Here is a 23,243-nt window from a genome sequence, read left to right on the forward strand (position 1 = left end):
CAAACACACACAAACACACACACACACACACACACACACACACACACACACACACACACACACACACACACACACACACACACACACACACAAAATTTACTTCTGGGCTCCCTTCTCCTCCCTAGTCCTGATGAAGTGTTTTGGGCCAAAACGTTGACTTTCCTGTCTCAAATTGCAACCATGTCTTTTAATGGCAGTCAGATTGTATCCATTTATTTATATTAATGCCATCAATCTTCTTCCAAATGCTACATTTTTATTTATTCACCCCCATATTGGCAAGACTAGCAATTATTTTTCAACGCTAATTGCTGAGAGCACGATTAAGAGTCATCTGCACTTCTTTGGGTCTGGCTTCACGTGTAGGCCGTACCAGGGAAAGACAACAGATTTTCTTGCCTAGAGGATGTTCGTGAACCAGTTGGGTTTTTATAACAATTGACAATTGTTACGTGGTTGCCATTAGGCTAGCTTTTTATTTCAATTCTTAATTGAATTCAAATTTCATGATCTGCCTGGTGGGTTTTGCACCCCTGTACCCAGAATATTTGTCGCTGCATCACCACCTCCCCTTTTTGAAGTGCCTGTACTCAGATAGGGACTTTTTACCTTTTGTCCTGATAGTAACCCTCTGTGTCATCAGCAAACTTTGTAACCATTCTCTTTGTCCCCTCATCAAAGTCATTTATGTTAATTATAAACAGTTGAGGTCCCAGCACCAATCCCTGTGGCACAAGGCACACTGTGCTCTCTGCTCACCAACCATTGTTCTTTCCATGCTAACCTGTCAACCTGGACACGGTGAGCTTTTATTTTCCTGTGATAACCTTAGATGCAAGACTTTATCATGTGCCTTCTGGACACCAAAATATCCACTGTTTTCCTTAATCCACAGCACTTGTTACTTCCTCAAAGAAGTCCAGTAGATTGGTCAAACATGATTTCTCTTCTCACAAAACCCAAGCTTGGCCTACGTCTCTAGCCACGGAACTCATTGAAGTGCTCTGATTCCGTCTTAAATCTATCCACTATAGCTGCTGGCCAAGAAATAATATGCTTCTCTATAGAAATGGGTTGCCCAGTGAAAAGGTTCATGGAAGTTTGTTAGGACTCCACTGCTGGATTGTGGTTTAAATTTACAGTGGTCTGTCCAAAGATTGGGTGCTTCTATGATATGGGAAAAATATGTAGTGTACGTTGGGCTTGACTGGTTTGCCATAGTTCGTATTTAAATCTTGGGAGTGTGACAGATATTGGATTACAAGCTAGCCAGTTCCATGTGCTAATTGTGTGTGTATTATTTTATTTAATGTGCCAATTTGGATAAGTTTTCCATTGTAACTTAAATCCTTACATATGCTTCTGTCCCAGTTGGTCTTTAATTAACTTGGCCTTCCAACCTGCATACCTTAACAGATGGATATTTCTAGTCTACTTTTTCTGCTTTACAAAAAAAACTGTTGTTAAATATATGTGTACCTTGATTAATGAGCGGTGGTAAACCAAAGGTAAAATTACTACTTTAGGATACTATATATGTATTTTGAGTAGATGAGGAAGAAATCAACAACTCAAATCTATATGCTTGATTGAATTCTGCTTTTCCTTCGCCACTGCTTAAAATGGAGAAAATTTTAAGAAAGACATAATCTTTTAGCAATTGCTTTACAACCATATTTCATTTGGTAAACTGGTTTCCAAGTTATTTTTAAAATAACCAAAGTGTCAAAGAAAGCAAATCATTAATTTTTCAAGGGATATTTACATTCTTGGTATTTCTTGTATCTTCATGTTGAATTATGAAATTTACAGTACAAAGGACCATTTAGTTCCACAGCACCTAAACATGCCTTGGCTCTTTAATTTGAACAAATGAGTTTATCTTTTTCTCCTGTCCTTCCTTTTTTTACTGTTCTTCCCTTTTGACCCAAATGAAAAAATATACACACATGAATTTTTGGTATGCTTTTCTCACTTGAATTACATAAAACTGCATTTTATGGCTACTTTGAAGCAACAGTTCATGTGAGTATTTGTTCAACTTCCAAATATCATCTTTCAACTTATTGCATTTTGTCGCATTGTTTCTGCAGGGAGAGAATGAACATTTTTTTTTTTCCCCATATCTTCCATTGTTTAGGAGGAACTAAGTTAAAAGGGGGATGAATTCGCTTCACCACCTTCCCCCACCACCACTTTTCCATTTATCGAAGTCCTGGCTCTGACATTGTCTTCGACAAATGGATTCAACTAATTTTCTTTTAGTTTCTGCATTTTAGTAGGCAGTTTCAAAATTGTGTAAAACCAATTTTGTAAATAGTATCATTTTGTGCATCTAAATTCATTAACACTTCTTTCATTAGCCTACAGATGAAGATGAGGAAACAAGAGTGTATCGTTTGAAAATTGAAGAGCAGAAAAAGCTCAGAGAAGAAATTCTGAAACAGAAGGAGCTCCGACGTCAGCAGCAAGCCGGTGCCCGAAAGAAAGAACTGCTTGAACGTCTTGCACAACAGCAGCAGCAGCAGCCGCCTGCTGCACCACAACCAGCAAATGCACCACAGGCTCCCCAGAACATTAACACATCCACACTACAGGCTGTAAGCCTAGTACAGCCAAACATAAAAAACAGACTATCCACAAAGAAACAAGGCACAGGAGCCGGAGCACAACAACAATTTATTAAAACCCATCAAGCTGGAAATACTATGCAGGTTCAAGCAGAATTGAAAAAGAACATCAACCAAACCAAACAGGTCAGACCTGCATCTTTAAATCAACTTCAGTTTTCAAAAGTTGTTCAGTGTAAACCAGTTAACATACCAGGATCTAGCATGCAGTCTGGAAAGATGATTGTTCCTGCAGTCAAGACTCCAGAATTAAAACCTGGTGTAAAACGGACTGTAATGCAAAGAATGAACAGTGGAGGAGGGGATGGGCCTCACATTAATCCCAAAATAAGGGTACTCAAGCTTCCAACTATGGTAAGACCTAGGTTTCTTTGTACAAATGCATTGTGCAATTGGTACTAATTTTGAAAGAAAACCAAATTTTTATTGTTTAACAGAGGTAACTTCACTTTATGCAAGTCATACTGCAGGTGCCAAATGAATTTCTGCTTTTGTATGATTTGTTCATGCTTGAATTTACAATGTAGTCATCTTCATTTCAAGGTGTAAGTAATTTGCTAGATATGTTTGGTTTTAAAAGTTTAAGGAAAATTCTGTTGCAGCAGAAAAACATTTCGTAGCATATTTTATCAAAATTTTGTCGTTAATTGTTCCTTCACTGTTATAGAATGTGGCCTTTTAGTGCTGAGTATGAACAGATATCTCCTTTGCCAGTGGTTCAGAGACTTCTACTGTGCATTCACATAAATGTTTAGGTAGTTAAAAGTCTGGCACAGCCTCACAGTACATCTTTCTGTTATTTGTCTGTTATATTTAGTACAAGCTAATGTTGAAAGATAAAACTGTTCTTCGAAAATACTTCAACATTTTTGACTTGATTGTGAGTCACCTTTGAATCTGATTTTTGTTTTGCCAGAGGGTGTTGCTTGTAGAAGTGCAAAATAATCTATAACAGCATGAGACTTTCAGTAAAATCTCCTGTAGATAATGCCCATGTGTACTAATTAAACTTTTGACTGATATTAATAGTACTTCAAATGGTTCAGGTTTTATAGCTTAAGGTGAAAGAAGAGTGTTGAATCTGCTTATTTTCCCATAACTGTCACTGGGATTTGAGCAGAAATTTGAATTTTCTTTTATTTGCAACTGGTAAAAATAAAAGCACTGTGTCACTGTTAATAGATTCTTGTCTTGCAAAGTCTGCCAGCAGCTGGATTGGTGGCAGTACCTTTGACAGGCAGTGTATCCTTTTTATAAAGGGAATCCTTACGAAGCTGCCCAGGAAGCTGCAGTGCTGTCGTTCTGTGTACTCTGACAATGTTATCTTTTCTCTCAGTACAGAGTATCAAATGTCTGTCAGGAATACAGAAATTAATTTCATGTCACCTGACGTGCAATTAATCTTCAGAGGTTTTCATAATACCTGTACAGAAAGAGTTGCCAGTTTGCAGGATTTGGATTTCATGGCTTAGTTGTAGATAAGGGAAATTAATTTTTCATCATTGTTAGTACAGGCGAGCAGGACCACAAAGACTGCTGCAAATGGATGGGGAATTTACCATGTGTTGTCACTTCAGCATAATGGTACTTAACATTTGATAGGTGTAATCAGGAGAGGGGGAATTCTATAAAGGGGGATTAATCAATTTGCACTGTTGAATGTGGTTGGTGTTATCACCACTTGCTTAGGTTTGAGAATAGAAATAAGATTTGATCTGTCAGATTTTGAAGGTCTTTTGGAAAAGGCTTTTTCTGGACAGAACTGATAGATTTAATAAAAATACATTAGCGCGCTGACAGATGTATGCATTTCTTGGAAGCCATATATTTGCTGAATTTAACCAGGTTTTTTAAAAAAGAGGTGCAAAGGCATTTATCAATTGGGAATATTTTTTGGTATTTAGAAACTATAGTTTTTTCTGACTTTTTGTAAAACAGTAAAGACATCTGCAAAATTGATAAAATGTAAAAAAAAAAGCTAGTTGGCCAGTCCAGTTGGAGTGTTTACTTTCCAGGCAAGCAACTGATCCCAATCGCAGCAAATCAGTTTTGTTTCCCTATCCCGTTTAACCCATTTTCTTTTACCAACTATCCACTCTCACCTTGAAAGTTGACATAGTTTGTGATTTAAGCACTAACACTGGATGTGAAATCCACTTGCAATGCTGTGTGAAGAACTTTCTCCTATCTTCTAAATTTGCATTTGTTTTCTTGGTCTTGACAACTCAGTTATTGTAAATATTCTCCCTTCTTTCTAGCTTGCCCCATCCATTCTTGACCTTTGCATATTTTAGTTTGATTTTGAAATGTTTTATTCAATCATGGTTATGAAAATCTAATGGTGTTATTCTATTCTTGTTAAATTGATTATTCTTTCCTGCTGCAATGCAAGTAATTCATGATATTGTAAGATGAAACAAAAATAGAGATTGCTGGAAAAGTTCAGCAGGTCTCGCAGCATCTGTGAAGAGAAATCAGAGTTAACATTTCGGGTACGGTGAAACATTAATTCTGATTTCTCTTCACAAATGCTGCCAGACCTGCTGAGCTTCTCCAAAAATCTCTATTTTTGTTTCTGATATACAGCACCTTTCATTTTTTATATAGTAAGATGATCTTCTTGCGTAGTGTTAGTGACCTTACCTCTGAGCTAGATTGTCTGAGTTCAAGTCCCATCTGCCATCAAGGTGTCTTAGCATCCTGACCGGTTGATTTTTAAAAAAAAATTCCATGGTATAAACAAGCAGAAATAGGCTGCTGTTTGATCATGGCTGATATGTTTCTCAACCTATTCTCCTGTCTTCTCTTTGTAACCCTATCTGTCTCTTTCTTAAAGGCACTCAATGACTTGGCTCTACAGCCCTCTGTGCCAATGAGTTTCACAGATTCACCACCCTCTGGCTGAAGAAGTTGCTCCTCATCTCAGTTCTAAAGGTCTGTCCCTTCACTGAGGCTAAGCCCTCTGGTCCAAGTCTCTCCTACCAGTGTAAACTTCTCTGTGTCTACTGTATCCACTATCTCTCAGAATCCTTATCCAAACTCTCTGTAAGCTTCATTTGTCCTAAACTCTTGCTATACACTATCCACTACAAGCTATATTCTGTCAATGTGACCATCTATCCTTGATAACTGACTTCTGGACTCCTGAAGATTTGCTTCAGATGTTCATTCTTCAGTGTTTTAGATAAGGAAGATGTCCCTTAATGCTTGAAAAATGCATGAGAAGATAAAGGTACTCAACCTAAAAGCCATGGACCACATAGGGCTCACCATAATATTTCATGTGGCCTGTCATCTGATATATTGGTAGATAAATTTACAGCTCATTCGTACAGCCAGTGTTTCAGATGCAGGCAACTATAAGTGGGAACTTTTGCAGGGCATTCCTTCTCTGATCTAAGGTCGTCTTTTTTTCTCATTATGCGCTACTGTGGGCTTACTGGCCAGTGTATAAACGAATGTGAATGAAAATCAATCACGAAGAGAAGAGCCATGACCAATCCAAGGCTTTGGAGCCTTGGCAGTCAGTCTGCAGCCTGCATTTGGGATTGGGAGGCCGTCAGGAACTCTGATTTGGTGAGGGGGATGAAGAAGATGACAGTCAGCATGGGTGGAGGACAATGAAATGGTGGTGGGGGAATCTGCGAATCGTTAAGACTTGAATGGTGGAGGGGATCTGCAAGTTTGGCTGTTGACAGTGAAGGCGGGAGGAAGTGATGGTCACGCTGCTAGGTTCCTGCCATTAATTTTCCTTTCTTCTAATTTTTAAATTTAAGTCTGTCTAGGAAAGAAATACTAGGCTGCTTTAACTTCAATGCAAAATATTTGCCAGAGGGTTTATAGTGCTGGATGAAATTTTCAGACTGCAAAGCCTCATGGATTATTTTGAAGTTAGAGGCAAAATGAGAGAGGGTGGAAGGGGTGAGAAAGAAATGAGGAAAGGGGAGAGGTAAAGGATGAAACTCCAGGTTGAAAGGCAACTCACTTCTGACCCACCTAATTCTGTGAATGCCACTGTGGCCAGTTCAGAGTGCACCTCACCACAGGCGATCCCAAGGTCAGTGTTAGTTAAAAACTAACTCCTTGGCCCCAGTCACCTCCCCCTTCCCTGGTGACCATGAATTAGGGTTGATTCTTTTTCTCTGTTTAGCTCTGCTTGTTAGCCAAAAAGGTGAAAATTAGCTTATTATTAAACCTTGCTACATGGCCCCTCTTCGTGGTCTTTTCTATTAATTACCAATCTAAATCATTAATTTATGGTTTTGAATTTTCTTCATGAAATTCATATTTATTGTTGTGGCAATCCTCACCTTGCTGAACTTTGCCCCTTGAGGAAGAGAAAAATTGAAATTTGCCCGTATCTAATGTGTAAAGGTTGGACACTCTTCCTTTTCCAAAATAGAGATCAGCATAATGAGTGGATAATAATTAATGTTTTAAAAAATAATCTTTTGTTTCCTACTGAATCAGAATCAGAGGTGTTGCTGATACCAGATGTTGTTTGTGAGTAGTTAAGTGTTTGGTTTCCATTTTATTTGAAAGGTTTATAGGAAAAGCAAAGAAGCTGTCAAGTCTTCACCAGATGAAAGAATGTCGCTTTATATTGTTGCACAAATTGCATGCTGTTCCAGATGCACTTAAATGATTAAGTCCAACTGCTGAAGTGAAAATATTTAGCTGAACCTCAGGCTTTTGATGCAATTCAAGAACTTAATGTTAAAAGTTTAATAAAGGTTTTGAAATGTATAACAATCAGTTGGTAAATGTATTCATGTTACTTTAAAATGTGAATTTTTATTCGTTTTGTCATTAAAAATTTCAAATGCTAAAGGAAAAAGAACCACTTATTTTAGATAGCATTTTGATTCGTACTAGGCAATTATTTATATATGGTATTCTAGTTATAAAATATATAGCTGTTTTCCTATTTTAAAGTTGCCATGATAAGGGCTTAGGAAGGATTCCATACAGACATGAAGCATTTGCAATGTGCAAGACTCCACGTGAGATATGCAGATAGCTTTTGCTAGTGCAGAGCAATAATAATTGCAAAGTCTGCATGCTATACCATTTGATAGGATTGACCGTTATGCTTTATAGTAGATTTGATTTAAATAATGGGAATTGCTAAGAGAAGGATAATTTAAATGTGTTCTTTCACGATTGACAGTACTTCCCCACTTCTGCAATTACAAAAGATGAGATCACTAGACAGTTCCAAGGTTGTTGGCAGCTCTCTCATACTTCTCCCAAACTCACTGTTTACAGGTGATTCTGAACAACTCAAATAGTTGTCACCTGTTACCAATAGTAACAGTACAGACAGGAACAGACATAATCATGTAAAACGCTATAGAAATTCAGCAGGTCTGGAAACATGTGGAGAGAAACAGAGTTAACGTTTTGAGTCCAGTATGATTTTTCTTCAGAAACTTGGGAGTTCTGATATTTATGTTGGTGCTGCACTAGACATTATCTTATACTCACTAGACTGCGAGAGACCTGATCTTATTCCCAAAATATGGTTTAACAATACACTAGCGATTAGGTACTGTCTGTCCCCGATGGTTTGCAGAGAAATGACAAAGATTTAAACACGATTTTGGGCCTAGATAGGAATCGCGAGATGATGCTTTTAAGTAGTAATGTTGAAAATTGTTGAGTGGGTTTTTTCTGCATGTTAGAGCTGTTACTGTGGATATTTAATATGTCAGTATAATGGAATAAAATATTTTATTTCCCATATTACAGGAAAGACAATCTTTTGCTTTCGTCCTGCAAAATGCATGTAAATTAGCAGTCTTTGTATGGATGGAGCGAATTCATTTGTAGTTTATTTTTCCAGTTTCTGCAAGGTCATACTGCAGTTAGCACATGGTGAGTGGTAAAAGGTTTTGTGTTGAGTGAAGACACTGAGCAGCATGATGCTGTGTTCTTACAGCAGGGGAGCGAGAACACTGGCTTTTCTCATCCTGAGGTCCAATCTCAGCAGCGGCAACACCAGCAGCATCTTCAGAAACAGCAGCCTGTTCGAAAGGTCACATTGACAAAAGGAGCCCAACAGCTACAGCAGCGACCACAGCAGCAGCGGCAGCAATCTGTACCACAATTACTAGGAATGACAAAGAATTCAGCCAATCAACAGAACAGAGTAAGCACATCTATTTTCAAATACTGTAAGTTCAGTTGCCTTGTACTGCAAAAGTAGAACAGGCACTCGGCCATTGTGTAATAAGGGACTAATTGTTTTAAATCCATTAATCCTTCACAGTATTGAATACATACATTTTGATAAATGTTTCTTAAATATTGCCTCTTTAAAAAGAAGCAGAGTTTGTTCTTGACCTTCTTTTACTCTCTGGACAACTCTGGCCTTCTCGCTTCCAAGGATACTTCCCATGTTATATGGAAAGAAATAATTTCAGCAGATTTTCCAGTGTTTTTGTAGAACTGTCCAGTTTCTTGCCTGTCACTCCAGTGGCATTATCATCTGGCACTGTCTCAATAAGCAGTTAATGCTGTTGCTTCAAGCTGTCTCGCAGAGCAGAGTGTTGTCCCTTTCCCCACACATGACAGTTGGCAGGTTAATAGGGAAGGAATATCCACATGTGTAATTTGGAACTTTGCTCTACGTTTCCTTGACATTGAGGAAGTCGAATGCAGACTGGGTGACTGCTTTGTAGAACACCTCTGTTCAGTTCTTAAGCATGATTCTGAGCTGCTTGAAGTTGTAATTCTCTACTTTGCTTCCAGTCTGACCTTTTGTCTATGGCCTGTTACACTATTCCAGTGAAGCTCAACACAAGCCTAAGGAGCAACACCTCATTTTGGCACTGCTGTCTACGGCCTTCTGGATTTAATATCAAGTTCAGCAACCTCTGCCTACATCATTTTTTATAAGGTTTTGTTTTGTTGTTTTTGCTGGCATGGTTCATTCTTGAACCCTTCATGTTGCATTCAGATTGTTACTGTATAGCCACTACATCTCCTTTGGAACATTTTTCTTTTATGAAGCATTTTTTTTCATTCATGCACATGATGTGGGCGTCATTCGCTGGTTCAGCATTTATTGCCCATCCACATCTGTAGTTGCCCTTGGAAGTTGGTGAGCTGCCGCCTTAAACTGCTGGAAGTGCATTTGGTTTAGATACACCTACAATATCATTAAGGAGGAAGTTCCAGGATTTTGACCCAGCGACACTGGAGGGACGATGTTGGCTTGGAGGGAGCTTGCAGGTGGATGTGTTCCCACATATCTGATGTCCATAACCCTTTAAATGATAGTGCCATGTGTTTGGGAAGTGCTATCTAAGGAGGCCTGATGAATTTCTGTAGTGCATCTTCAAGATGGTGTATACTGCTGTTTCTGAGCATCAGTGTTGGAGGAACTAAATGTTTGTGGATGTGCCAGTCAAGGCTTCTTTGTCCTGGATGGTTTCAATCTTCTTGAACATTGTTAGAGCTGCACTCTTCCAGGCAAGTTGATAATATTCCATCGCATCCTTGACTTGGGCCTTTTAAATGGTGTACGTGCTTTGGGGAGTCAGATGGTGAGTTCCTTGCTGTAAGATTCCTAGCCTCTGACCTGCTGGTATAGCCACAGTACTTGTATAACCAGTACAGTTCAATTTTTGGTCAACACCCCAGAGTGTTGACAGTTGGAGAATTCAGTGATGATGTCATTGAATGTCATGGGCCAATGGTTGAAGCCTCTCTTAGGGATAGTCATTTGTGCAGCACGGATATTACTTGCCGCTTGTCAGTCCAGGCCTGGATGTTGTCCAGATCTTTTTGCATTTGGCCATGGACTGCTTTTGATCTGAGGAGTCACGAATGGTGCTGAACATTGCGCAGTCATAAGCAGGCATCCTCACTTCTTAGCTTTTGATGGAGCGAAGGTCATTGATGAAATAATTGAAGATGTTTGGGAGATATCTGGGAACTGAGATGACATATCTCCATAGCATTACCATCTTCCTTTGTCCTTTCTACTCCACTCAAACCAGTAGAAGGTTTTCCCCCTGATTTGCATTGATTTCAGTTCTGCTAAAGTTCCTGATGTCACAATTAGTCAAATCCAACCTTTGATGTCAAGTGCAGTCACTCTCATCGTATCTCTGAATTCATCATCTTCCATGTTTGAACCAAGACTGTAATGAGGTCAGAAGCTGAGTGGACCTGATGGAACCTTAACTGAGTGTCACAGGGCAGATTATTGCTAAGCAAGTGCCTAATAGCACTGTTGATGACACCTTCATCACTTTATTGATGATCGAAAATAGATTGAAGGGAAGCTACTTCGCTGTTTGGATTTGTCCTGCTTTTTGTGTACAGGATATACCTGTGTAATTATCCACATTATCAGGTAGATGCCAGTGTTAAAGCTGTTCCACTTTGTTTGCCTTTAGCGTCATGAAATCTTTTATCGGTTAATTTATGAAACATGCATTATAAATTTTTAAGGCACAAAGTGTGGCTGCACATCACAGCTGCTGTGCCACCTTGGAAGAAAATCTTTGTTGCTTCCAGCTGGAAGTTGAAACGCATTAACATACCAACTCAACTCTTCCTTGTTGAACCTTCTTCTCAGTCCTGTCTTCATGACTGCCTCGGAAATAGAAGAATTCTTCCCCCACTTCAGAAAAAAGTACTTAGTTGTCTGTGAAGCACCTTGCAAGCTCTGCAATTGAGAAGATGCTTTATAATTGCACGCTGTTTTTGTTGGCCAGTTACCAACAAACTAAACAAAGCTGGGTTATCAGTTATTGGTGAATCAGTTGAATTTTTAATTCCAGCAACTTCCATAATTTTGATGTTTTGCAGATTATCAGATAAACTGAATTCAGTTTCAAAATTTTTCATAGCAATATTTAAATTTGTGTTGCTGGTCCAGTACCATGACCCTATAGTGTTCACTAACATAGTTCAATGTGTATCAGGGGTTAATAAGAATGTTAGAACACAAGAACTCTGAAGCAGAGGAAGGCAATTCAGTCCCTCCAGCCTGCTCTACTATTCAGTACAATCAAGGCTGATATTATCTCAGCCTCAAATCCACTTTCCTGATGGTTTCCCACCCTTTGGCCTTGTTACTAATTTAAAAATTTGACGACTCAAATTTATTCCGTGTTCCAGTATCCACCAGACTCTTGGTAGTGAATTCCACAGATTCATGACCCTTTGACAAAAGCAATTTCTCCTCATCTCTATTTTAAATCTGATGCTGGCTTAACCTAAAACCTTCTGTTCTCTAGATTTACCCACAAAGGGAAATATCTCCCTACGTCTACTTTGTAAATCTCCTTTATTGTCTTGTATACTTCTTCTTATTTTTCTAAACTCATGATATAGGCTGAAGCTGATCCATCTCACTTGATAAGACAAGCCCTCATTTCTGAAATTAATCTAGTGAACCGTCTCTGAACTGCAAGTCATGTTCTTGAGGCAAGTCAAAAGCAGTGCCATTTTGAATCATGGAAGGAATTAAGGAAAATCTTGGAAGTATTTGAAGAGTTATCATAAAATAAGACACTTGCATCGATCCTGCCATTAAACTGGAATTTCAGGCCAATAAAACTTAATTTATAGATGCCCATGAAACTGTGATAAGAACATAATTAGGAGCAGAAGTAGCCTGTCCCTCCAGTCAATAAGATTGTGGCTGATCTGCCCTAGCCTCAACTCTTCTCACATGCCAGCTCCTTTGTCACCCTCACTCTTTGATTTTTCAAAAATCGATCAGCCTCTTTAAATACTTAGCCTCCACAATTCTCTTGGATAGTGAGTTCTAAACATTCACTGCCCTCCAAGAGAAGAAATTTCTCTGTGTATCAGTTTTAAACGAATGTTTCCCTTCTGTATAAATGTCTCCTTGTTCGAGATTTCCCACTGGGTGAAAACAAGTTCTCAGCATACCCTCTCATGCCCCTTCAGAATATTATTTGTTTCAATAAGATCACCCCTCATTCTTCTAAACTCAAATGAATACATGTCTAACCTGTTTAGCAGTCTTAATAAGCCACCCCTTTATCTCAGGAATTGGTCTAGTGAATTTCTTTTGAACTGTCTGCAATGCCAGTACATCCTTTCTTAAGTATGGGACCCAAAACTGCACAGTACTCCAGATGCAGTCTCTCCAATACCCTGTATATTTGTAACAAAACTTTGGTGTTTTTAAACTGCAACACCCTAGCAATAAAGACCCAAATTTCATTTATCATCTTAATTACTGATAATGTCCTTTAATAATTTCTTAATTAACTTTTTGAGTTTCACGTACAAGAACTCCTAGATCCTCTGTGCTGTTCTTTTTCTGGAGTCTCTCTTCATTTAACTAATAGTCAACTTTTTGATTCTTCTGAAAAAAAGTGAAACCTCCTGAATTCCTACATTAAACTCCCTCTGCCAGACTTTTGTCCACTCACTCAATCTACCTGTAACCCCTTGCAGATTCCTTATGTTCTCATCGCAACAACCCGTTGCACATATTTGGATTGAATTCGCATCCTCAGTTTTGAGTGACTATTATGGCTGTTGAATATTGTTCAAGATTTCAGAAATCTGATTTGACTTACCTACTGAAGTCAGTAATGTACTTGTCAACATCTGTGTAATCATTACATCAGTTATCATAGATTGCCACATCCAGATAACCTTGCTTATACATGATTTTTCATAATATTGTGCTGAATATGCATTGTAGTACACCTGTCTTAAACCTTGTAGCTGAGAGAACTCTATAGACTAGTTTGTATCTTCATTTTAGTTTGAAGATTGAACTTGTCAATTTAACTGTCTTCATCTATTTTAGAGGCCTGGATAGTTAACATTTCAATGTTCCAGGATTTGTTTTTACTAAATGCCTTCAGATCTGTAAACCTTTTGTATTAGGGAGTCCTATGTTTTCGTCAGATCTGAATCCAATAAATCTCTGTCATCATACCTGGATTTATCCAATCCTAGTGACGGGAGGTATCCAAGAGAGATGAGGATACAGTAGAGTACAGCGAACAAGAATGCCCCGGGAATCCTCAACAATTATCCACAGACCTTATGAAACCTCATGGATTCAGGTCAAACAAGGTTAAGGGAACTGCCTGTGATGACCACCTCGAGCTAGCAAACCCCTCCACTCCTCTGTTCAGTCAGCACTGTTTCATGTTGAACTAGCTAGCTTCTGAAGGACATATCTGGTGCTCTGCATCAGTTGGTGAAGTGACATGGGCAAAATTGCTCAGTGCACTGCTGCACCTGTTGGAGAAATATCAGTCCACAATAGTTTTGATATTTCCTGTGAAGAATAAATTTCAGTTCCACTGCAGGGAAATACTCCATGTCATGTGGTATAACTACCGTGCTGCATGGAAAAAACTAAGGACAGATCTGGCAGTTCAGAATAATAAGGTGCAGTTGGCCATCAAAACCGACGTAATTTCATCATGAAAATCTACAAGATTTGTCCACGTTCATTAACTGCCAGAAACAATTCACCTTACAGTGAAGTACAAAATTAGTACAACCACTACACATACCCTAGATAATAATTAGACAAGCTGGCATGAGGCAGTTAACGTTTATGCTAGATAAATGTCAGATCATGACTATTCCCAGGATCACACCTTGTTTTTTTACAATTTCGTTTGCACTTAAATTGTGTGAGATCTTGTGGTCTTCAGTTGGATAGTGTTAACAGTTCTTAATTCTCCTAAATAAGTTAATTTCATGGGTTGGTCGCTGACATGAGGATTGCTTGTTTGGAAGCAAAATTTTGACGTTGTTGAATGTTTTTCCTTCTCTGAAAAATGCAGGTTACAGCATTTATTCAATAATTTTCATTCAAAGAGACTGCTTATTAATGACTTGTGGAAATTTATTTTTCTTCAAACTGAATAGAGGTTTTTTTAAATTCTCTCACGCGATGTGGACATTGTGGCAAAGCCAGCATTTGTTGCCCATTTCCAATTGCTCCATAAACTGTGGAATGGGCATTTAAGAGTCAACCTTTTTGGTATCAGTTTAAAGTCACATGTAGGCTTGACTAAGTAAGGACAAAAGCTTCTTTCCCAAAAGGGTGTCAGTAAATTAGATGGTTTTATATGAGAGTCAATGCTGGACTTACAGTTAGTATTACTGAGAGTAGCTTTTAATTCCAGATTTTATTAATTGAATTTAAATTCCACCAGTTACCATTGTGGGAATTGAACTGATATCCCCACAGCATTAACATGGTCCTGTGAATTACTATTCCAATGACATTACCAAGGTACAGGATCTCAGCAAATTTTAGCTGGGAAAGATAAAATTGCACTTTATTTGTTGTCCCCTCTTGGATTGTTTTGCAACGATTTATCTTCCAATCCCTATATCCACCCTTTAATAACTACAAGTGTTTAGTAGTACCAGCATAACGTGTCTTCAAAAATTTGAAATGTTCCCAAATAATTAATCTTGCCTTTTTTTTTAGTCGCCATGGATATAATTCTAATGCATAATCTGTGTCAATGCGCTGGTTTCCTTTAATAGCCCTGTTGTCATTTCTTTGGTAGAAACACACAAATTCTTCTTCATGCCTATGGATTAGGGATTAGATATTTAAATATTGTTGCCAGTTGACAGTACTCAAGTGCTATTGATTTATAATGTTGGGGCTCATAGATATTAAAATTGGTCAAATCAGCTTTAAAAATATAAACTTAAGTAGTTTCACATCAAGGTTTCTGCGAAGCATTATATGACCCACAATGTTTTGAACTGCAAGCTGACACCCCAAGGACAAAATAAATTGGCTGAATGTTGTGTTCTCTACAGGTCATTATGCAGGGGCGCGGCGCAGCATTACCAGGCCAGATGGGCCGAGGACGCATGATGCAACATAAACAGAATCTGCGAGTGGTGGAATGCAGACCTCAACCATGTGTGGTGTCAATTGAAGGGCTTTCTTCTTCAACTACTGATTTCCAGTTGAAAAACCTGCTGATGTCAGTTGGACCTATTCAGGTAGGTGACCCCTTGCATGCATTTTTTAGCACACAAATTATTGTAAGGCTTTTTAAAAATCAATTGCAATTTAAGCTGCTCTGTTTTGGCCTTGATTTTAAAGCTCCTTTCAAGTGTACAAGATTTTTTTTATAATTGGTCAATTTTACCTCCTTGAATTAAATGGTAATGAGTAATTGCTTTCAAATGAAATTATAGCTTCTCTAGTATATTTCATGATATGCAAGATTTGAATTAGCATACAGCTTCTTACATTGATTGCAGTTTTCTCTAATGCACAGATGGCAGTGGCTTGTCCTAGCTTGTCACCCACATTGACAGAGGTGTCTGATTTGGATGTGGATTGCTGTGCATCACCAAAGTTCTACTGAATTTCCCTTAATTTTTTGCATTATCTTTCTCCTTTGTGTTCCAGTCTTTGCCCTTGGTTACCCTTTAAGCTCAACAGGCTACTTGGTTACTTCTGTAATATTGTCTTAATGTATACAATTTCTTCTACACGCAGTAAAGCTTTTATATTGTAAGCTGCACTTTCAAGTAAATGGAATACAGTTTTGAAAAAATCGCACACTTTGTGATGCATTAATGAAACAAAATGTTTTTGATCATCATTGATATACTGTGGAATACAGTTAGTGCACATTTCCACTAAGGTAGGCACCAGTGCTAAGCGGCTTTATGATGTGCTAATTCTATCATTATTTGAACGCTCACTGTTGTCTTCTGAAGGGCAATTCAGATGGGCAACAAATGCTGGTCTCGTCAGCGATGCTGACGTGGTATGAATGAGGGAAGAAAAAAAGTAAATCTGAATAGTCAATCAGTTTTATCTCCATTTTCACAACAAAGATGAGTCCGTGATGCCCTAATCGGTCAACGTTTGATGTTTATTTCAGTTTTTGAATGCAGTTTCCCCCAAAGAATCTGGGGAGAAAAGTGCACTTCGAACAATACTTGTAAATGTTATAGCCTTGTCCTGGGACCTTGGCAAGTATGAAGTGTGAAACAAAATTGAACCTATTGGTAACCTTTATTCTGCTTAATTTTGAAATAGCGTAAAAGGTATTGACAGAAATGACCAACAAAAACAGACGCAGTTGAGTCTGATGTTAAATGCGAGTACGAAGGTTCAGAAAATATTGGAAAACTGATACCTTCTGGATAAAGCATGCTTCAGAAATCCTGATTTAGTACTTGTTGTGAATTATGTTCAAAGACCTCAGTTCTGGGCCAGAAACTTAATTGAGAGAGAGTTTTACTGACAGAATAAGCAATGGGTGATTTGATGGAGGAATCGTTTGGACCTTTGAGATTAGAATGTTGATGTCAACTACAACAAGTGTTCCTGGCTTAAACATGGAGGCCTGGCTTTTAGTTCAGCATTGGTCCTGCTACCTTCCAACAGTAATCTGCATCCAGTAATATCCACAAGCTGCTGTCATGGAGTAATGCTGTGTGAAGGGTCTGCTGGCTTTGGCGCTCCTCTTCTGACAAATGGTCCATTTTTTTTTTGATTTGCAGACATCTTAATTAAGATTTAGAGTCATACAGCATAGAAACAGTTCTTTCAGCCCACCGTATCCACGTTAACGAACAAACCCCAAACGACTTTAATCCCATTTATCTGCACTTGGTCCATAGCCTACTATGTCCTGCATTTAAGTACTCATCCAGATACTTCTTAAATTTTGTGAGTGTACCTGCCTCCTCCACCTTCTCAGGCAGTACAGTCCATATATCTACCACCCTCAGTGAAAATAATTTTTTTTTCAGATCTCCTTTAAACCACTTGCTCCTCACCTTAATCTTTTGCCCTCTCGTCTTTGACATGTTTGCCGTTGGAAAGAGAGTAGTGAGCCTGTGAAATTCGCTACCACAGCAGGCAGTCAAGGCCAAAATATTGTATGACTTCAAGAAAGAGTTGAATATCACAAGTCGAGTTAAAGATATTCCAAGATATCCAAAGGCGAAACGTGTGAACAGGCTGTTGAATTGGATGATCAGACATGATCATAATGAATGGTAGAGCAGGCTCAAAAGTCTAAATAGTAAACTCCTGCTCCTATTTTCTATGTTTCTATCTAGACTCTAACACTGATGGTGTTTACATTCCATATTTTTATGATGTGGAATTTCACCATCTGCTATGGTCAGATTTGAACCCGTATCCACAGAATGTCAGGCTGTGTTTTTCTGTTACTGGTCCAGTTAGATTACTACTAAGTTATCACCAACCTCTAGATAATCTAGAACTAGGGGGTCACTTTCAAAAAATGGGATCACCTATTTTAAAAACTCTTGAGTGTTCAGAGTCTTCGAAATTGTCTTCCTGAATAAGTGGTGGAAGCAGAGCCTTTGAATGTTTTTAAGGTATGGTTGGATAGATCCCTGTTAAGTGAAGGAGTGAAAGATGATCCGGGGTAGGTGGGAATGCAGATTTGTGGTTACAGTCAGATCAGCCTATTCTTCTAACTCCTTGCTCATATGTTAAAAGGCTGGAAACTTTGTGGTGATTAACTCCCTTCCTAAAAGCACGTTTATCATCTATGAGGCACACATCAGGAATGTGATGGAAAACTCCCAACTTACCTGGATGAGTTCAGTTCCAACGACACTCAAGGTCAACACCATCCAGAACAAAGCAACCTCTTGATTGATATCATGTCTACCACCTTCAACCATTGCTCCTCGACCACCGAGGCGCAATGCTTGCAGTATCACCCATCTAACAAGATGCGTTGCATCAACAACTCGCTGTGCTTCCTTTGATATTTCCCTTCAAACCTTTGATGCCTAACATTGAGAAGGACAAGGGCAGTGGATTTTTGGGACCACTGCTAGTCGAAGTTCCCCTCCAAGCCACACACCGTCTTCGAGTCATAGAGTGACAGAAAAAGACCCTTTGGTCCAACTCGCCTGTACCAACTAGATATCAGAAATTAATCTGGTACCATTTGTCCCATATCCCTTTTAAACTCTTCCTATTCATGTAACCATTCAAATGTCTTTTAAATATTATAATTGTACCAGCCCTCCTCCACTTCCTTTGGCAGCTCATTCCATATCTGTATCACCTTATGAAAAAGTTGCCCCTTTCACCTTAAACCTATGCCGTCTAGTTTTGGACAACCTTACCCTGGGAAAAAGACTTTGGAAATTCATTCTGTCCAGGCCCCTCATGATTTTATGAACCTCTACAAGGTCACTCCTCAACCTTCTGTGCTACAGTGAAAAAAGTACCCAACCTATTCAGCCTCTCCCTATAGCTCAAAACCTTCAAACCCCGCAACATCCTTGTAAATCTTTTCTGCACCCTTTCATGTTTAACAACTGATTTGGAGCTGTTACCATTAACTCAAGATCCTGGAATCCCTCCCAAGCGGCACTGAAGGTGTACCTAACCCCTATTGAGTGCAGCATTTCATGAAAGCGTCTCATGACCACCACCTCAACGTTACTTATGGATGGGTAACAAATGTTATTCTATCATCTGGTGAAATAATAGTCAAGAATAATTACTGAGGATGTTTATTCACAGGAAATGTACTTGCCAGATCCATCCTACTCTCCGTCCAGAGGGTGTTTGCGTGTCACTTCACCTTCACCATATCATTTTCTGCTGGAGCTGATTGTTGCTTGGACTGGCTTTTTTTACGCAGATTCCTTTTTTTGCTGTGTGGTTTATACTCATTTCCATGAGTTTGGGTTTAAGGCAGACTGGCTGAGGAGAAGGCAAGGTCAAGAGCAGTCTTTAGGTTTGAGCTTCTTCAGGTAACCACACTCTGATCTTAATGTGGCATTATTGAAAGACTATTTCATAAACTCTCAAATAAAAGCAAAGTACTGAAGATGCAGCAAATCTGAAACAAACACAAAATGCTGGAGAAACTCCGGTCTGGCAGCATCTATGGAGAGAAATAAAGTTGTCATTTTGAGTCTGGTATGACTCCTTTTCAGTGTTGATCTCTGCTACCTATTGCTAGATTCTGCCTCCACCGACTTAGCTGCTTGTGTTTCAAACATTCAGATGACTAGACTTCAGGCTTCTGCCTTTCGATCCATGTGTTTATCTCTTTCCATCTTAACTCTGTAACACTGTTTACGCTCAGAGTAGAGCAGCTCCATGACGTCATCCAAGGTTGCTCTAGAGTCTGAAAGCCCTGACATAACACTGACCTTGAGTGATTATTCCAGTTGGCCAAATTGAGCAGAAACTTCTCTATATAACATTTACAATGTTTCCAAAGTACTTAAAAAAAGTTGTTCTTATTTCATCCATGTGACACAGTTAAGAATTAATGAAGCGCACAATGATAAAGTGCATACTGCTCTTTTTATGTGAACGAACAAAGGAACTAAAGTACACACTTAAGCTGTACAGTGATATTGAAGTTAAGTGCCACTGTCTGATGCATTTTTATTTCCCATTGCAGTTTGTCACATCTGAGCTCTCAATTGGCCATAATCATTGGACAACACTGATAGAAAGAATGATAAGTCCACAGTGTAGTGCACATTCACCTAGGATGTTGTTTTGGCTTGGAAACTAGAGTTGTGAGGAGAACAGTGATCTTGAGACTACTTCCAAAGTGTTAGAAGAGGCCAAGGCGATTTAATAGATGTTTTTGAAACTATAAAATCATTTAATGGGGTAAGTTGGGACAGACTCTTTCCTCTGGTGCATTAGTGCTGAGGGGTCACCAATTTAAATAGTCACAATCAGGAGAGATTTCTTTAGAGGGTTTTTGGAACATAGCATGGATTGCCACAGGGTGCAGTTGAGACCGAGACCAGGGAAAACTTGATAGATATTTGTAGCGGATCATGATATAGGGCTCTGGGCAAAATTTGGGAGAGAGGGATTTGTTTTGGATTACTGTCACAGGCAATGTAGTTGCACTTGGCCAAATGGTTTCGTTCAATGCTGTAGACTTGTGTGGATCTGTGATATTCTATTTGTTATTTGAAGTTCCTTGTTTCCCAATGATATGAATTTTTAAAGTATTAAATTATTTGTTCCTGTATTTAATTTGTCTTACTGAATAATTCAATTTTTAGTGCAAAAAAGGACAAAATCACTCCATTTTTACTTTATTCTCCCTATTACTCAGTTTCTTTTTTCATTTCTATCCCCCTGTTTTGAATGTGACCCTAATTATGTGTTAATATGTGCAAGAACAGCATTACTTGGGTTTCTGCCAGGAACGCCAATTTCCAGTAGGTAGGTCTTATTATGTGTAACTTCATCAAAGGAAGTTGATTGCTGAATCTTATAGTGAATAATTTACCTTTTAATTTATGTTTGTAACAAAGAATGCTTCTAGGTTTATGTCTCCAGTTACTTCTCAAAAAAAGATTCCCCTGGCTGCACACACACACAATGATCAATTATGTTTTTTAATTGCACAAACTTGAAGGGGAAGCTTTTGTCACTAAGCCAAAATTTAATAACTGCTGTCAAATGGTATTGCATTTCTAAACTTTTGGATAACCTGCAGATTTTACATCAACAGTTGTGCATGGCTTTCTCTTTAACACCCGCTGTATGAACAGCCATTTACATAATTCACTTTTTGTATGGTCTTTAGCTGCTGCCTCAAGAAGTCTAGCTCATTCTTAATTATCCTGTTTGATGAAAGGAAACACGGTTTTAATCTATCAGCTGTCTGTGCCATAGCACGATTTCAAGATATGTGTGAAGCATGTTTAAGAGTTTATGAACAATAATGTTTTCTTTCGAAAGTGGACAGGCATTATAGTTGATATTCATTCACAGAAAAGCTGGACAGTCTGTTTAATTTGTTAAAGTGCCGAGAGTCAACTACCTGTAATGCATGAAAGCAATGTTTGCTCTTACTATGTGGGAGCTGTAGTCTTGATATATTTCCTACATGTTTTCTCACGTCTTAGCAGTGGACTTATACTGTTAGTTTTCTGTATGCCCAAGTTATTAATTCTGTTTTGTAACAACCACTCTTGCTTTGAATTTTGTCTTCTCACGTGAGCTGAGAGAGGTCCAGGGAGTTACAGATGACCTGAAGATTGTGAGCCAGAAGAAGTTTGCAGAGATGAGGTGAAGTTTTGGAGAGATCTGAAGTTTTTAAGTTTACTTGGTTAGGGAACAGAAAGCCAAAATGACATGAGAATATGTGTGGGAGTGATTTTGGGCCGTGAAATTGTGTATAGGTTGGAATTCAGCAAGTGAAAGTTGAATGTATTGGTGTAATAGTGAAGATCAGTTGTGCATGGAATAGAATGGCACTGTTTTGGAATCATCTAAGATGTGTGTAGTCTCCAGGGAAAGCAGTGAAATTCATAATTCAAGGGGGCAGAGTTTATCACAAGTGGTGAAATAGAAAAACCTTTCTCAATTTCCCAGTTGATGTCCAACGGGTTGACAATGCAGAGATTATGATGGTACAACTAAAGGTATTAAGATGTATATATGAAAATTGATACTCCACATGTAAATGGTAATACTAAGGAGCAATATAAAGATGAGAAAATGCCCATTGTAGGTCCTTGATAAACTTGGTAGATGATGTTGCTACTTTGGAAACCAGAGACTTTGGAAATAGAATTTTGCTTGGTTTTATGATCTGAAAAAGCAAAATTCCTTATCCTGAAAAGCAGGGCAATTAAGTCTGTTCTATCTTCGTTCTACCAGCTAAATGTCAATTTACAAAAATCCAGTCTCTCCTCTTCCACTTGATTCTTCAATCACCGTAAAACATAACTTTTCCACTGCTCTTCTTTCTGATCTTCCAATTTTAAACCTCAGCTTAAATCAGCAGGCTCTGTGTTTCAACCTGGCTGAAGATGAGGTGTCAATGTGGTGAAGACACCAAACAGGACTACTTGCATGCCAAACAGCTTAAGAAGCAAGTGATAGACAGAGCTAAGCAATCCCAAAATCATTGGATCAGATCCAAGCTCTGCAGTCTGCCACATCCAGTCGTGAATGGTGGTGGACAATTAAACAACTCACTGGAGGAGGAAGGCTGATGGAAGAGTGCAGCTCATCAGTGCAAAAGATCCGGCTGAAGCATTCGCAGCAATCTTCAGCCAGAAATGCCAAGTGAATGATCCATTTTGGTCTCCTCCAGTGGTCCCCAGCATTACAGATACCAGTCTTCAGCCAATTTGATTTACTCTACGTGAAATCAAGAAACTGTTGGAGACACTGGATACTGCAAAGACTACAGGCTCTGTCAAAATTCTGTCAATAGTACTGAAGACTTGTGCTTCAGAACTTGCCGGTCCCCGAGCCAAGCTGTTCCGATACAGTTACAACACTGGTAAGTACCTGACAATGTGGAAAATTGCCCAAGTATGTCCTAAACATAAAAAGCAGGACAAATCCAACCTGGCCAATTACCGCCCCGTCTGTCTACTCTCGATCATCAGTAAAGTGATGGAAGGTGTCAACAACAGTGCTATCAAGCAGCACCTGCTCAGCAATATCCTGCTCAATGATGCCCAGTTTGGCTTCTGCCAGGATCACTCAGCTCCTGATCTCATTACAGCCTTGGTTTAAACGTGGACAAAAGAGCTGAATTCCAGAGGTGAGGTGAGAGCGACAGTCCTTGACATCAAAACTGTATTCGACCAGCTGCG

The 23,243-nt window shown here is 38.8% G+C and overlaps 1 protein-coding gene across 1 annotated transcript in view; it reads left to right on the forward strand.

Moving 5' to 3' along the window:
- rbm33a (RNA binding motif protein 33a) overlaps positions 1–23,243 on the forward strand; it is a 139,969-nt gene that overhangs the window by 97,209 nt on the left and 19,517 nt on the right. The window contains exons 11-13 of the mRNA XM_048605997.1: positions 2,364–2,984; positions 8,572–8,781; positions 15,438–15,626. Of these exons, the coding sequence (XP_048461954.1) occupies positions 2,364–2,984; positions 8,572–8,781; positions 15,438–15,626 (1,020 nt within the window). The remainder of the gene's footprint in view (positions 1–2,363; positions 2,985–8,571; positions 8,782–15,437; positions 15,627–23,243) is intronic.

This window comes from Rhincodon typus, chromosome 2, assembly GCF_021869965.1.
Source record: "Rhincodon typus isolate 14 chromosome 2, sRhiTyp1.1, whole genome shotgun sequence".
Lineage (NCBI taxonomy): Eukaryota > Metazoa > Chordata > Chondrichthyes > Orectolobiformes > Rhincodontidae > Rhincodon > Rhincodon typus.